General features: G+C 35.3%; 2 protein-coding genes across 2 annotated transcripts; one reads left to right on the top strand and one right to left on the bottom strand.

Annotated features, from left to right (window-relative positions):
- Nucleotides 1-10,715: 10,715 nt before the first annotated feature.
- LOC120270664 lies at nucleotides 10,716-11,650 on the bottom strand. Its single transcript, XM_039277730.1, has 2 exons — nucleotides 11,486-11,650; nucleotides 10,716-11,363 (listed from the first exon to the last, which is right to left on the bottom strand). Exons 1-2 carry the CDS (start codon nucleotides 11,486-11,488, stop codon nucleotides 10,797-10,799), a joined length of 570 nt encoding a protein of 189 aa, XP_039133664.1. The 5' UTR covers nucleotides 11,489-11,650; the 3' UTR covers nucleotides 10,716-10,796.
- Nucleotides 11,651-12,417: 767 nt separating this feature from the next.
- Nucleotides 12,418-13,739, top strand: LOC120270703. The gene is made up of 3 exons (XM_039277777.1): nucleotides 12,418-12,640; nucleotides 12,792-12,992; nucleotides 13,104-13,739. The coding sequence occupies exons 1-3, from the start codon at nucleotides 12,638-12,640 to the stop codon at nucleotides 13,737-13,739; spliced, it is 840 nt and encodes a 279-aa protein (XP_039133711.1). The 5' UTR covers nucleotides 12,418-12,637.
- The last annotated feature ends 1,096 nt before the right edge of the window (nucleotides 13,740-14,835 follow it).

The following is a 14,835-nucleotide window of genomic DNA, read 5'->3' as shown; positions in this document are numbered from 1 at the left end:
CCCTTCTCTTGAGGTAAATGTGGCACCCATCGATTTAAAAATTCCCTTTTAACTGAAGCTCGACACCACTGTTTAAACAAAATCGGACCCTACAAATCATAATTTACAACTTTACACCAACTATGGGGTTCAAATACATAAATACATGAATCTAATAACTCGAAATTATGGGGTACAACCATTTACTGAGATCACGACACCAATAAATAGAAAGAAAGGAAGGAGGACCCACTGCAATCCTGGATTCAACCCTGACTAGCTCTATACTCAATCAGGCAATCTAGGGTCCTCGCTCCTGCAAACTTTGCTGACACATTCAGTTGGTCGAGTAGTGGCTTTAATAATTTCAAATACTTAAATACAATATATATAAAATATATAAATACCAACTGCTCAAATAATTTTCCAATTTTTCCAAAATACCAGAATTCTAGCAAAATACATCTTTAAAGAACTCTTGAAACATAAATTCATATAAATCAACATCAATTTGATTTTCTCGGAAAACACGATTTTTGTGAGAGCGCCCTCATCACGATTCAAAAATAACATAAATCTCAAATTCAAAAATACTGCAGTACTCCAACACTCACCCAAAGATAACATGGTCTAGAAAAACTCTCTAAACCCTCGCCAGTGGCCGCTGAGAGCTCGAGCCGTCAAGGAACTCATGTCCTGACGTTGACCCATCTGGCTCACCGGCCATGACCCTGGCCACTCGATGAATATCGATCCGAGGCTCACCCTCCCACGCTAGCGGCCCTCGTAGTAATCAATACCCAGGTCCACCACGCCACCTCTAAAGGCTTTCGGCCGTGGGGACCCATCTTCTGCGATAGTCGGGCCTTAGCCCAGTCACCATCAAAAACCATCAAGTAAATACAAGAATAATACCATCGTCAGATAAATCATAACACATGATCCTTTTCCGGGACAAGTATTCGCATCAATGTAAATAAACATTATTTTCCACAAAGCCCGATGCTAAACGTATAATAATGCATAATACCGAGTAAAAGCCCGGATCCACTGTATACCATTCCCTATACCGGGAATGAAAACCAATTCTATTAATAATGCCGATAAAACATCTTTTAATATGCTCACATGGTTTACGCAAATCACTCCAAATCAAAGCATATATACCCATCAAAAATAAATACATGAACCGAATAATTAAATCACATATACATGTATTTTTACTATTCACAAATCACGTATAATTATACAAAACGAATGTATCAATACGAGTTATCATGAACATCAATGGCAAAACAAATATCACGTATATTTTCAACTATATATGGAATCAAACATGATAAAATGAAATACTTAAACATTTATTTCAAAAATACTAGCCATTAAACAATTATTTCAAAATAATAATAATTAATCAATTATTTAAAAATAATAGCACTACCAACTCACGCAGTGTCCTTGAGTTCCTTGCTAGACCTGGAACTCCTCCCAAGCCTAATCAACACCTAGCATGATAACATAATAAAAAATAAATAAATACGACAACTAAAAATATAATTTATCCCAATAGAAAATACAAGAAATCAATAACTGACTCTCTAATTGGCCCACTCACTCCAATCGGTTCAAACCTGACCTTGTATAACCAAAATTGGTCTCGATTACTAATTAAGCCCAACTCAATTTGGAAATTTGACTATTATGAACCAACCCTGAACCAGACTCAATTCCATTGAACCAAGATCAAATTCACTCGAACCAAACTCAAATTCACTGAACCAGGTTTAATTAAACCAACCAGCCTTGAACCAACTTAATTCTATACAAATTACTGTTGAACTCAACTTGGTTCGCCCAAAAACCAGTAGCCCAACATCCAAACCAAACCCGCAAATCAACTTGAGCCAATTTAATTCAACCAAACCATTCAAGTCAACTACACTCAGACTTGATTCGATCAAACCAGACGGATCAATTCAATTAAAACCCAACCACTCAATTCTCATCCAAACCCAATTCCAATTCAATTAAATGAACTTGGTTAAAACCAAATCAAACTCAACTCAATCAATTCAATTCGACTCAACCAAAATCAATTTGGCTAAAACCCAACCAATTTCAATCCAACCATCATCATTAACACCTTAATCATCATAATCATCAACTTAATTAATCAGACCAAACCCTAATCTCGTTGCTACGATGAATTGCTACGATGATTCGTAATCTCATCCTTGATTTATCAGTGGATCTGAGGTTTTTGCACACGAAATTTCATCTCAAAAACAACACCCTCATCGTTCTCATTAATATTTCTTCAAATTCATCAACATTTTCATCAAATCCAACCATAAATACATATATATATCATGCATACATATACATGCTAAAAACAATACAAGGAAGCCTCTTACTAAGCCAGCCATCCCTCCGGCGAGCTCACTCCAACGATCTCCAAGTCCCTCTCCTTAAAACCTCCAATTTCTTCCCATTTCTTCATCTTCTTGAGTTCTTGATAGCGGATGAAGGGAGAAGAAGATGAACCATCAAAATCTAGAGTTTTTTCTCCAACTTAAGTTTTTCAGCCGAAATTCAATTTTTAGTCCCTCAAAACATAATTTCTTACATAACAGTCCCCTGAAAAACTCCCAAAATGATCCTTGAATTATGAAATAGTATTCTCAAAAGGTCCTTTCAAATTATCCAGTGGTCCCTGGATTATAAAACAACATTTTTAAAAAGATCCCTTCCATCCTACCTTTCAGTCCCTCGGTTTCCATAAACATTTCATGTCCATCCTTTTCATTTATTCTTTAACCCAAAAATCTTTTTAAAAACTTTTTACACTTAGGTCCTTATTCTTTTCACTTGGGGTTTCAACAAGATTAATCGTAGAAAAAAATCTTACTACCACTATAGTAATACCTCAGTATATTTTCTATCGAGTTATCCAGGTGTTCGAGTATTACAATCCTTCCCCTTAAAAAAATTTCGTCCCCTCGAAATTTCTTAGCATTTATCCATCCGATATCATTTCGAATTTCACTTACTTGTTCCAAGACCCCTGCTTTCTCTTGCTACAAATCCTGCTCAATAGTAAATAATCACACTGTAAATCACTATGTATCAGTCAACAAACAACATGCCAAACACACTTCTTTGGCATCTTTAAGTTAACTCATTTTGAATAAAACCAATTTTGACAAATATCTCAACACATAATCCTGATCACAGTACACTACTCAGCTCTTTGTCTCAAATGTCAAAATCTACTATCGATCCCTCAATCCCAACACGCAACTTAGGTTTTTAACCCGATTGGAGACTCTAAATACTTCTATCGGGCCCTTAACTTTCTCGCTAATCACTCACTAACCCTCTAAGTCTAGACATGACTTCTAAACTTAGGCTCAGATCACAACCCGTGATCTCTACCAAACCCGGATATCTCAACCTACGTCTCGATACCAAAAGATGTCACACCCACCCTTCTACTCGAGGGTAAATGTGGCACCCATCGTTAAAATTCCCTTTTAGCGAAACCGATCACCTGCTTTTAAACAAAATCGGACCTACAAATCACAATTTACAACTTTACACCAACTACTGTGTTCGAAATACATAAATACCTATGAATACGATAACTCAAATTTTGCGAGTACAACGGCTACAGAGATCACGACACCAATAAATAGAAAGAAAGGAAGGAGGACCCATCGCGATCCTCGGATTCAACCCCGACTAGCTCTATACTCAATCGTGCAATCTAGGGTCCCGCTCCCTGCAGCCTACTACGACATTCAGTTGGTCGAGTAGTGGCTTAATAATTTTCAAAATACTTAAATCACGTATATATAAAATATATAAATACCAAGCTGCTCGAAATAATTTTTCCAATTTTTCCAAAAATACCGAATTCTAGCAAAAATACATCTTTAAAGAACTCTTGAAACATAAATTCAACATAAATCAACATCAATTTGATTTTTCTCAGAAAACACAATTTTGTGGAGGACGCCTCATCACAATTCAAAAATAACATAAATCTCAAATTAAAATACAAGAATACCCAACACTCACCCAAAGATAACATGGTTCAGAAAACTCTCTAAACCCTCGCCGTGGCACGGCTAGGGTTCGGAGCCGTCAAGGAACTCATGTCTCTGACGTTGACCCATCGGCTCACCGGTCGGTGACCCGGCTACCCGATGAATATCCGATCAGTGGCTCCACACTCCCACCGAGCGCCCTCGTAGTATCAATACCCGGGTCCACCACGCCACCTCTAAAGGTCGGCCCGTGGGGACCCACCATCGCGATAGTCGGGACCTTGAGCCCGTCACCATCAAAACCATCAAGTAAATACGTAGAATAATACCATCTGTATAAATCATAACACATGATCCTTTTCCAGGACAAGTATTCACATCACGGAAATAAACATTATTTTTCCACAAAAGCCAATGCCAAGCGTATAATAATGCATAATACCGATGAAGCCCGGATTCATCGATACCATTCCTATACCAGGAATGAAAACCAATTCTATTAACAATGCCGATAAAACATCTTTTAATATGCTCACATGGTTTCTGCAAATCACTCCAAATCAAAGCATATATACCCATCAAAAAAATAAATACATGAACCGAATAATTAAATCACATATACATGTATTTTTACTATTCACAAATACGTATAATTATACAAAAACGAATGTATCAATACTGGGTTATCATGAACATCAATGGCAAACAAATATACATGTATATTTCAACTATATATGGAATCAAACATGATAAAATGAAATACTTTAAACATTTATTTCAAAAATACTAGCCATTAAACAATTATTTCAAAATAATAATAATTAATCAATTATTTAAAATAATAGCCACTACCAACTCACACTGGTGTCCTTGAGTTCCTTGCTAGACCCGAACTCCTCCCAAAGCCTAATCAACACCCTAGCATGATAACATAATAAAAATAAATAAAACATCGACAACTAAAAAAATATAATTTATCCCAATAGAAAATACAAGAAATCAATAACCCGACTCTCAATCTAGCTCACTCACTCCAATCGGCTCAAACCCTCGACCATGTATAACCAAATTGGTCTCCAATTACAATTAAGCCAACTCAATTTGGGCTAGACTATTATGAACCAACCTGAACCAGCCTCAATTCCGCTGAACCAAGATCAAATTCACTGAACCAAACTCAAATTCACTGAACCAGGTTTAATTAAACCAACCAGCCTTGAACCAACTTAATTCTTATACAAATTCTGTTGAACCAACTTGGTTCGGCCCAAAACCCGTAGCCCAACATCCAAACCAAACCCAAATCAACTTCAACCAATTTAATTCAACCAAACCATTCAAGTCCAACTACACTCAACTTGATTTGATCAAACCCTGCACTAGATCAATTCAATTAAAACCCAACCACTTCAATTCTCATCCAAACCCAATTCCAATTCAATTAAATGAACTTGGTTAAACCAAATCAAACTCAACTCAATCAATTCAATTCAACTCAACCAAATCAATTTGGCTAAACCCAACCAATTTCAATCCAACCATCATCATTAACACCTTAATCATCATAATCATCAACTTAATTAATCAAACCAAACCCCTAATCTCGTTGCTACATGAATTGCTACGTAATTCCGCAATCTCATCCTTGATTTATCATGGATACAAGGGTTTTTTGACACAAATTTCATCTCAAAACAACACCCTCATCATTCTCATTAATATTTCTTCAAATTCATCAACATTTTCATCAAATCCAACCATAAATACATATATATACATGCATACATATACATGCTAAAAACAATACTGAAGCCTCTTACTAGCCCAAGCCCATCCCTCCCAGTGAGCTCACTCCAACGATCTCCAAGTCCTCTCCTTAAAACCTCCAATTTCTTCCCATTTCTTCATCTTCTCTGCGTTCATTTGTAGCGGATGAAGGGAGAAGAAGATGAACCATCAAAAATCTAGAGTTTTTCTCCAACTTAAGTTTTCAGCCGAAATTCAATTTTAGTCCCTCAAAACATAATTTCTTACACAACAGTCCCTGAAAAACTCCCAAATGATCCTTGAATTATGAAAATAGTATTCTCAAAAGGTCCTTTCAAATTATCCAGTGGTCCCCTGGATTATAAAACAACATTTTTAAAAAGATCCCTTCCATCCCTACCTTTCAGTCCCTCGGTTTCATAAACATTTTCATGTCCATCCTTTTCATTTATTCTTTAACCCTAAAAATCTTTTAAAAAAACTTTTTACACTTAGGTCCTTATTCTTTTCACTTGGGGTTTCTCAACAAGATTAATCGTAGAAAATCTTACTACCACTATAAGTAATACTCCCGAGTATATTTTCTAACAGTTATCCATGTGTTCGGGTATTACATAGTATATATTAAATAACATTATTAAATTAGATTATATATATATATCGAACGTTTTTGGTATTATTATTATTATTATCACCTAGTGACTTATTATCAATAAAAAATATTAAGTGTTTCTTCTACCCAGAGTGGATGGTAATTTGTCCTCTCTTTTATTGTTGTTTTCATGTTTGTGTTAGTTTGTGTTCATTGAATATCTTTTGTTATGTGCTGTTTTTTTTAAATAATCCCTCATTTATCCATATTTATTTAAAAAAATTAAAATTAAAATTAAAATTAAAAAAAAGACTAATGGGGAATATATAGATGAAGAAGAGGATAGAACGTTGCTCTCAACCGTTGGATTTCAATCCAAAGATCGTTCAATCAATTTCTGCACAGTAACTAAACAAATCTGAACCGTCCAATACTATTTTTCTACTAGATCAACACTAACGAAACTATAACCCAAACCAAAATTAATTAATCCAACTAACCTTTCATTATGTCTCACTATAGCAATTAATTTGAGTACTGTCATCACATCTGTGGAGGAACGTCCCAGTAGATGATATTTACCCTATATATATATATATATATATATATCATATGGCACTCATTTTTTATTGAATAGCAATGAAGACAATGTGGAGGAAGAAGCAAGAAGCAGTTTTAATAAATTGTGGTTTATCCACCTTATTCAGAAGCAAGACGCAGAAGCAAGAAGCAGCAGCAGCCGCCTGGACAGAACAGAATTAAGTTAAAGAATTTAAGGGGCTACACATCAACAAATTACAAATACATAAAGATGACTCAACAAAGCAAAGCACACGAAATGAAGGAAAAAAAGATAATTACTTACTGCAAGTATATATATATATATATATAGATAATTCAACGCCTGACTATGTTCCCGGACACTCGGCCCTTGTTGTCCCTACCGGCCTGGTTCCCCACGCCCATGCGCACGCCGCCACGAGCACCACGGATATCATTGTTATAGATATCCATGAAGTTGTCCCTGCCCGCCGAGTTCCCCAACGCCGATATCCAATGGGCTCGGTGTCATTGACTTTTTTGGCTGGTGTATGTAGAACAGTTTTTACAAGTATGCATCATCGTCATCACTTGGCAAGTGTCATTTCCTTTTTATTTTTCTCTGAGTCACTACTTGCCAACAAAGATTTTTAATGGTCACTTTTACCTTCCAATCATGGCACGTAGATTAAGTATATGAATTTCAACTATATATGGATGTAATTTATGGTGAATTTATGATCAGTACGTACTGGCAAATTATAAATTCATTTACCATATCTAGTCAAAGTTAGTGTGAATACAAATTACATGAGGATATTAAATGAAATGATGACAAAGACGTCTGAACAAACTCTGCGTTAGCTATAAATTAATTTAGATTATTTAAAGACCAGTGAGGAAATTGAGCTTCTTTTGGTCTTTTTATAATTATTTGAATCATTCAGACTCATGAAGAAATTGATTAAGGAAAGCAACCTAAGCAGAAGGTAATGCCATTGATTCAACACAGGCCAATTATGATTCTTATTGTACACAAACCTATTTATGTTGTTTATCTTCAACAGCAATAGACAGTAATTAAAAATGACCAACTACTATTTTAGACTTGCTACAACATTAAAATAAATATGGGTATAGTAGATAATCAAGATGCATTTCATCAATTTCAATATCCATGAGATCTGCTTCATTAATTCCCCACAACCTGAAGCATCTGCACTTGTCTAATTAAACTCTCTTTTTATGCTGTTATTTCTCATTAGCTCCTGTGATCCTTCTCTCCTTTCAAGAATGCTACAGCCACTACTCGAATACAAGAATAATTAATCTAAGGGGAATTAGAGAGTTTCAGTCTCACCTTTTCGGATTGTAAACTCTTTTATGTATCATTAACTATATATATATATGTTTGCTCTTTGGTGCGCCCTCCATTTCATTTGTAAACAAGTACAACATAAGAAGCACAATACAATAAAAATAATTGAGATACAATATAAATGCTTGTACTGTTTTATATTATATGTTCAATGGATATCACAAAAGGTTTTAGGTATTGTTTCCAATTTTATTTGCACAAATACTGGTTTAAAAAATTAGTAATAACAAACTATTCCATTTCCTATTTTGATTCTAGTGTTTCCGAAAAAGTTGTTAGCAGCCTCTCCAAAACTATGAGCAAAGCTCTCAAAAACATGAGAACATAGGCGGAATCACAGCGATGAGAAGGAATACATGGAAAGAGAAAGTGTGAAATTATTATAATACTTTTTGCTTTCCCGGTTGTCCTCTTTGTTTACTTGCTGTCCTCCTTATTTAATTGTATTTTTCTTTTTTGAGCTCTTCACTGTTGGTGAGAATTATTTGTTTTGTTTTTTTTTGTTGGTTATTTTTTTGGTGTGCTGTTTTTTTTAATAAAGTAGTAGTTTATCTATCTTTTTCAAAAAAAATATTATAATACATTATGTATTGTTTTATATTATTTTATAATTAAAAAATTCAAAGAAAATATTGTAAGTATTTTTCTCGCCTTTACAATATGCATCACTTAGTTTTTTATTAATAAAATTATGAATTCATAATTAATTTTTTTAATGTTCAACCTAAAATATTTAAGGCAAGAAATTAGCGTTTTTCATAAAGATTCACGAAATTTATTTATTTATAAACTATATAAATATTTTTTTAAAAAAACAAAAATTTTTTTATTTTTAACTAGGATAATCATGTCATGTACCTTAGTGAGTTTTTGTGTGCCCCAGGTCTTGAAAATACAAAAATTACATCAAGTTGTGCTATACTCACACATTCCTTAATTTTGTGTTATACTCCCATGTTTTTGATAAAATGTGGATAAACCACAAATTTATTAAAGAAAACAACAGTACAAAGAGAAACATAGGAACAGAGAAATAGTCATCTCTCACCAAAGGTGAGGAAGTACAAAGAAGATGAATACAGTAAAAAGACAGACAGTGTATGGGAGCTTAGAAGACGAGAGATGTCGTCTGACATCTCAGGCCTACTAAGACAAACAACATGATCACCTACTCCATAGCAGTGTCGATGTCATGATCGCCAACTGAGGTGGATTCTCTATTGCTGAGCAAGTTGAGTGAGCGTTTGATTTTCTGAGTTGCTTCATTGAGAGGTTGCTGATCAAACAATGGATTAAAAGAGTTGTATTGAAATATACCTCAAAATTTACAGTATCAACACTTAACTTTAATAATGAGTTTCTTAACTTGTCTTGTATATGTACTCTTTATTCTCAATTTTTAAATAAATTTTAGGGAGGCTAGCAAACAAAGGATGCAGAACATGGGAATAAGGCTATTTCTCCACACCCAATTCCGCGACGACAAGACACATCAAACGTAGGCAACAGTGGTTGAGATTCACAAGGTGACAAATACAACTCCAAAAATTACTATCGATTGCCCACAGTCATGGATTGTGCTACAGTACTATAAGGAGATATGCATGCCACTCATAAAGAATCTCACACCTTGGAGTGATATTGGATCATTTCACTTGAGTTCCTTGTGTTCCCAACCATGTAGTGACCCTGAGCCTTTTTCATCTAGGCTCGAGCCTTGTATTAATGTTGTAGTGTAGGAAAAAAAAAAAGAAAATAAGGTAAATATCTCACTTGGAGCTTTCTCAGCACCAAACTAAAAAAATCAAAAAAAATCATAGCTTTTAGTTCCTCGAGTGTAAAAGGAACCTTTAGAAGTAAAAGGTCAACCTGCACTTTATGTGAGAATTATCTAGCCTAGGATCAGGGAAAGTGATTACCTAGGACTTCTACCAGTGCAAGGTCTAAGTTTGGAGAATGTTATTGCCGTCAAATCCATACCTAGGCATTGCAGATTAGCAAACCCTAACAAATGGGCAAGCTAATTATATGATACAAAGAACTAATGAAGCCACACTTAGGTGGAATCAGATTGGTCATTAGTTACCAAACAGGGGCGAAAGAGAGGAAGGGTTGTTCAGTGAGGTCGATATGATGAATTAACATGTGAGAACAATGAGGCACTCTTTATTATTATTATTATTATTATTATTATTATTATTATTGTTATTATTATTATTATTATTATCGCATCCTATTTTAGTTTTGTACATATTATCCATAAAACGTCTTAAGTTAATAATTAATAAATAAATAACAATGGGAATATAAGACACTCTTTTTTATTGGATCATAATGAAGGCAAGCAACAGCCTAAAAAACAGGATGTAAAGAAAAAACGACACAACAACAACAACAACAACAAATACACAAAGATTATTCAAGAAAGCAAAACACACGAGCTAAATGAAGAAAACGATAAAGATGCAAGCACAAGCACGGATAGATAATTCTAACGCCTGACTATGTTCCCGGACACTCGGGCCTTGTTGTCCCTGCCGGCCTGGTTCCCCACGCCCATGCGAACTCCTCCGCGCGCGCCACGGATATCGTTGTTGTCGACATCCATGAAGTTGTCCCTGCCCGCCGTGTTCCCGACGCCAATATCCACATCGTCTTCAGCGCCCTCCACGTTGTTGCAGAAGACGCGCATGTCGTTGTCCCGACGTGCATCGTTGGCTGCTCCAACACGCACGTTGGTACCCCGGCGACCACCCGTCACGGTATTCCTATACACCTCCATGCGGCTGTCGCAGCCGGCGGTGTTGCCTACGCCCATATCGACGTTCACGTCGGCGTCCAAGACTCGGTTCTCGTAGATACGGGCATAGTTGTCACGGCCGGTGTCGTTACCTACACCCATACGAACTCTACCACTACCCCTTATGATGTCATTGTCGGTGACATCTATTCCCAAGTCTCCGCATGCGCGGTTGTCAACCCCGACCTGGACGTCTCCCATGTAAGGGCAGCCCCTGACGCCGCAGGGCCGGTGGGGACGGCATGACCGGTCGCACTCCTGCAATCATAACACCATGCATGTTAATTAGAATCAATTACCAGCTGATATATATATATACATATATGTATCTGCAACTAATTAACCATATATATATATATGTAACAGAGAATCGGAGGTACCATATATCTTGGTTAATGATGATATGATGAGGTATGGATCAATAAGATGAGTTAATTTAGCTGTGGATTGCTTTAGAAGAGGAAGAAAGGATGAAGCTTATATATATAGGCACCCCCTGAATTCATGAAACCGAGCAGCTACCTTCATGATGGATAGATGGATGGCTGGTGCTTAATTGTGAACAGGTAGAGAGAGAAGGTCATCAAGTCAAGTCATTGTTTAAAATATTTTTACAAAAATGTATATTCCAATTCGTTGGGCCCATGGTCGAAATTTCAATGGGCTCAATATCATTGACTTTTTGGCTGTACTAGCATAGTTTATTGTACATGTTAAACAGTTTTATAGCCATTTATCATCGTCATCATCGCCTAGCAAGTGCGACACCATGCCTTGACTCTCTGACTTGCTACTTGCCAACCATGATATTTAGCTGTTACTTTTACCTTCCAATCTTGGCACATTGCAACCAGATTAAGCACATGAATTTCCACTACGGGTGCTGCTTATGGTGAATTTATTATTAGTATTGGCAAATTACAAATTGATTTACCAAGTATAGATCATCAATCCTCATTTAACCGAATCAAGTCAAAACTCATTCATTTAATCCAAAAAAAAAAAGTTTACCTCGAGTGAATGAAATAATCTGTGTGAATAAAAACAAGATAACGATATTTAATGAAATGATGACAAAGGCTTGTGAACCAACTATATCTTAGCTATAATAAGATCGACTTTGGGATTATTTAAAGACCAGTGAGTTTAATAATAAAGCATGGCCAAGAATCCTAAGCAGCTGAGCTTCTTTTGGTCTTTTTATAATTATTCGACACGGACCAATTCTGATTCTCATTGTATACAACCTATTTCTTTTGTTTATCTTCAACAGCAATAGAAACTAATTAAAAATGACCAACGACTATATTAGACCTGCAGAAACATAATATAATAAATATGGGTAGATAAGATGCATTTCATCAAATTCAATCCATGAGATCTTTTGCATAAGTTCCCCACAACTTGAAGCCTTTGCACTTGTCCAATTGAGCTCTCACTTTCTTTTATACTATTGTTCCTCACTAGCTTTTGTGATCCTCGTCTCCTTTATACTTAAAAGGAATCGGAGAGTTTCACTCTAACCTTTTTCGATGGTAAGCTCCTTTTATGTATATATCTTTAACTATATATATATATATATATATATATATATATCTTTATTCTTGGTTGCACTCTGAATAATCAGTTTCTCAACTCGTCTCGTATATGTTTAAACGCTATCGAAAATTCATAATGGAACTTCAGGGAGGCAAGCAATCAAAGGAAGCAGAGCGCAGGAGCGAGACTAGTTCTCCAGACCCAGTTATTCCAAAGAAAAATGATGCAGAATCCCAAGCAACACCACCCAAGGAGCAGCTACAGACCAACGCGTCGTCAACGGCAGTAGCTACATCTCCTTTAGAGGCAGCGGTGCACGAAGAATCACAAGCCCAGGATAAGGGTCAGGTATATATATATATATATATATATATCTCATCAAGAGCTAGTAAATGGAATTTACAATTATTCCGTGAATAGGTAACACAGACATGCTTAATTTCCCTCTGATTAACACAGCCAAACATAGTCCAAACTGAAGTGCACCAGCCTGATTTTAAACCAGCTTTACCACCGCCACCAGCTGGTATTGACAAATTTCCAAATGTCACGGGACCAGATACTTCAGCTTCAAGAAGACAGGATCAAAATCCACATAATTATAATAATAATAATGATGGTATCGTCCCACCTCAACAGAATTTCCATCAACCTGATCAACATGGCTGGGATCATATGGCAAGAAGAGATTCAAGGAGCAACTGGATGTTTGACCACAACTGCCCCTACCCCTACAACCGTGATCAGGAGTTTTACCCTGTGCCCCCTCATACCCATGGTGATCAGTACCATGGACAAGATCAGTATTGGCCTAGAAATGATCATATTGGCAGACAACACCCACTTAGAGATGGACGTGAATATCTTACTGATGATGCCATTCAAAATAGAGAGAAGCGGTCATCCTCATCTGGGGATAAACAGAGTGGCACTCTTGTTTATGATAACATTGTCATCTGTGAAGACCCATCCAAAGTGGTGATGGGAATAAGGAATTCCGCTGGTGGAAAAAGTTGGTGGCAGGGTCAGTGGGAACCGTGTCATCAGATAGGCTCCCTCTCCGCACCAGAATTTCTTCTGATGTTAAATTGTTGAAATTATATATTTTTAAACAATGCATATGAGTCACTGTTGTAAATTTTTCAATATTATATGAGAGGAGTTCAATGAAAATTCAGTTTTTTAATTTTTCAGATATTTCATCAGTTTGAAAAATAAAAATAAAAAAATCATCCCCACTAATTTTTTCTTTTTATTTTTATCGAAAATTGGATAAACTACGAACTTTTATTAAAAGAAGCGAAAAAAAGTACAAATAAAAACAAATCAAACCAATACAAACACCCCAAGCAAAACAAAGGACAACACTATAAAAAAATTATTATTTTATTTTTTCACAAATTAAGAGATTGAGGGTTCAATGTTGTAGTTATATATATATATATATATATATATATATATATATATATATACTTTTGATAAAAATGACAAGTGTCGCCTCTCAGGGAGTTGTCAAAAAAAACAAACACATACTAGTTAATGATCCCTACAAATTTACTATATATAGTTAGCTAATAAATGGGGCAATAATGACTTACCACCTGTATTCAAAATAATATATCAGAAAGTATAACCCTATGATAGTAAATCTCCACTACTATATAATCCCGGAAATGTGAAAATATGACTCATACAAAAAATCTAATAAATAGTGAATGAACAGTGATATACAATATTTTTTACGAGTATCAATCTCTGTTACAATATTTTTATAAAAGGGATTCAACTCTCTACCTCTTCACTCACGATCACATGCATTTTTATTTCGCTAGGCCCTTGTTTGACAGGTTTATTCATATTTATAATTAAGGTATATGACTAACCATATCACCAATCAACTAAATAGATAGGAATTTTTTTCTCAGCTTTGAACTATTACTTAAAAGGCATTTATATAGTATTGTAATGCAAAAATGTAATAAAAAAATAGAGTTTTGACAAATTAAAAAAATAAATCAAAAAAAATTTTTGACAACCCACAACAACTATAGGTCCTGTACATAAATATAGCCCAGAATTTTTTTTTTTGCTTTCTGTTTTTTACAAAGGAGGTAATCATAACGTTTAATGACATGGGATTCAGGTTGCAAATCAACATCTATAATAAAAAATCTATTACTTTTTATTATAT

Source organism: Dioscorea cayenensis, chromosome 10 (genome assembly GCF_009730915.1).
Source record: "Dioscorea cayenensis subsp. rotundata cultivar TDr96_F1 chromosome 10, TDr96_F1_v2_PseudoChromosome.rev07_lg8_w22 25.fasta, whole genome shotgun sequence".
Taxonomy (NCBI): Eukaryota; Viridiplantae; Streptophyta; class Magnoliopsida; order Dioscoreales; family Dioscoreaceae; genus Dioscorea; species Dioscorea cayenensis.
This window is presented reverse-complemented; position numbering and strand designations above follow the sequence as displayed.

Coding starts and splice junctions, on each gene's coding strand:
- LOC120270703 (XM_039277777.1), top strand. Junction 12,993..13,103: donor AAGCCCAGGATAAGGGTCAG/GTATATATATAT, acceptor TGATTAACACAG/CCAAACATAGTCCAAACTGA.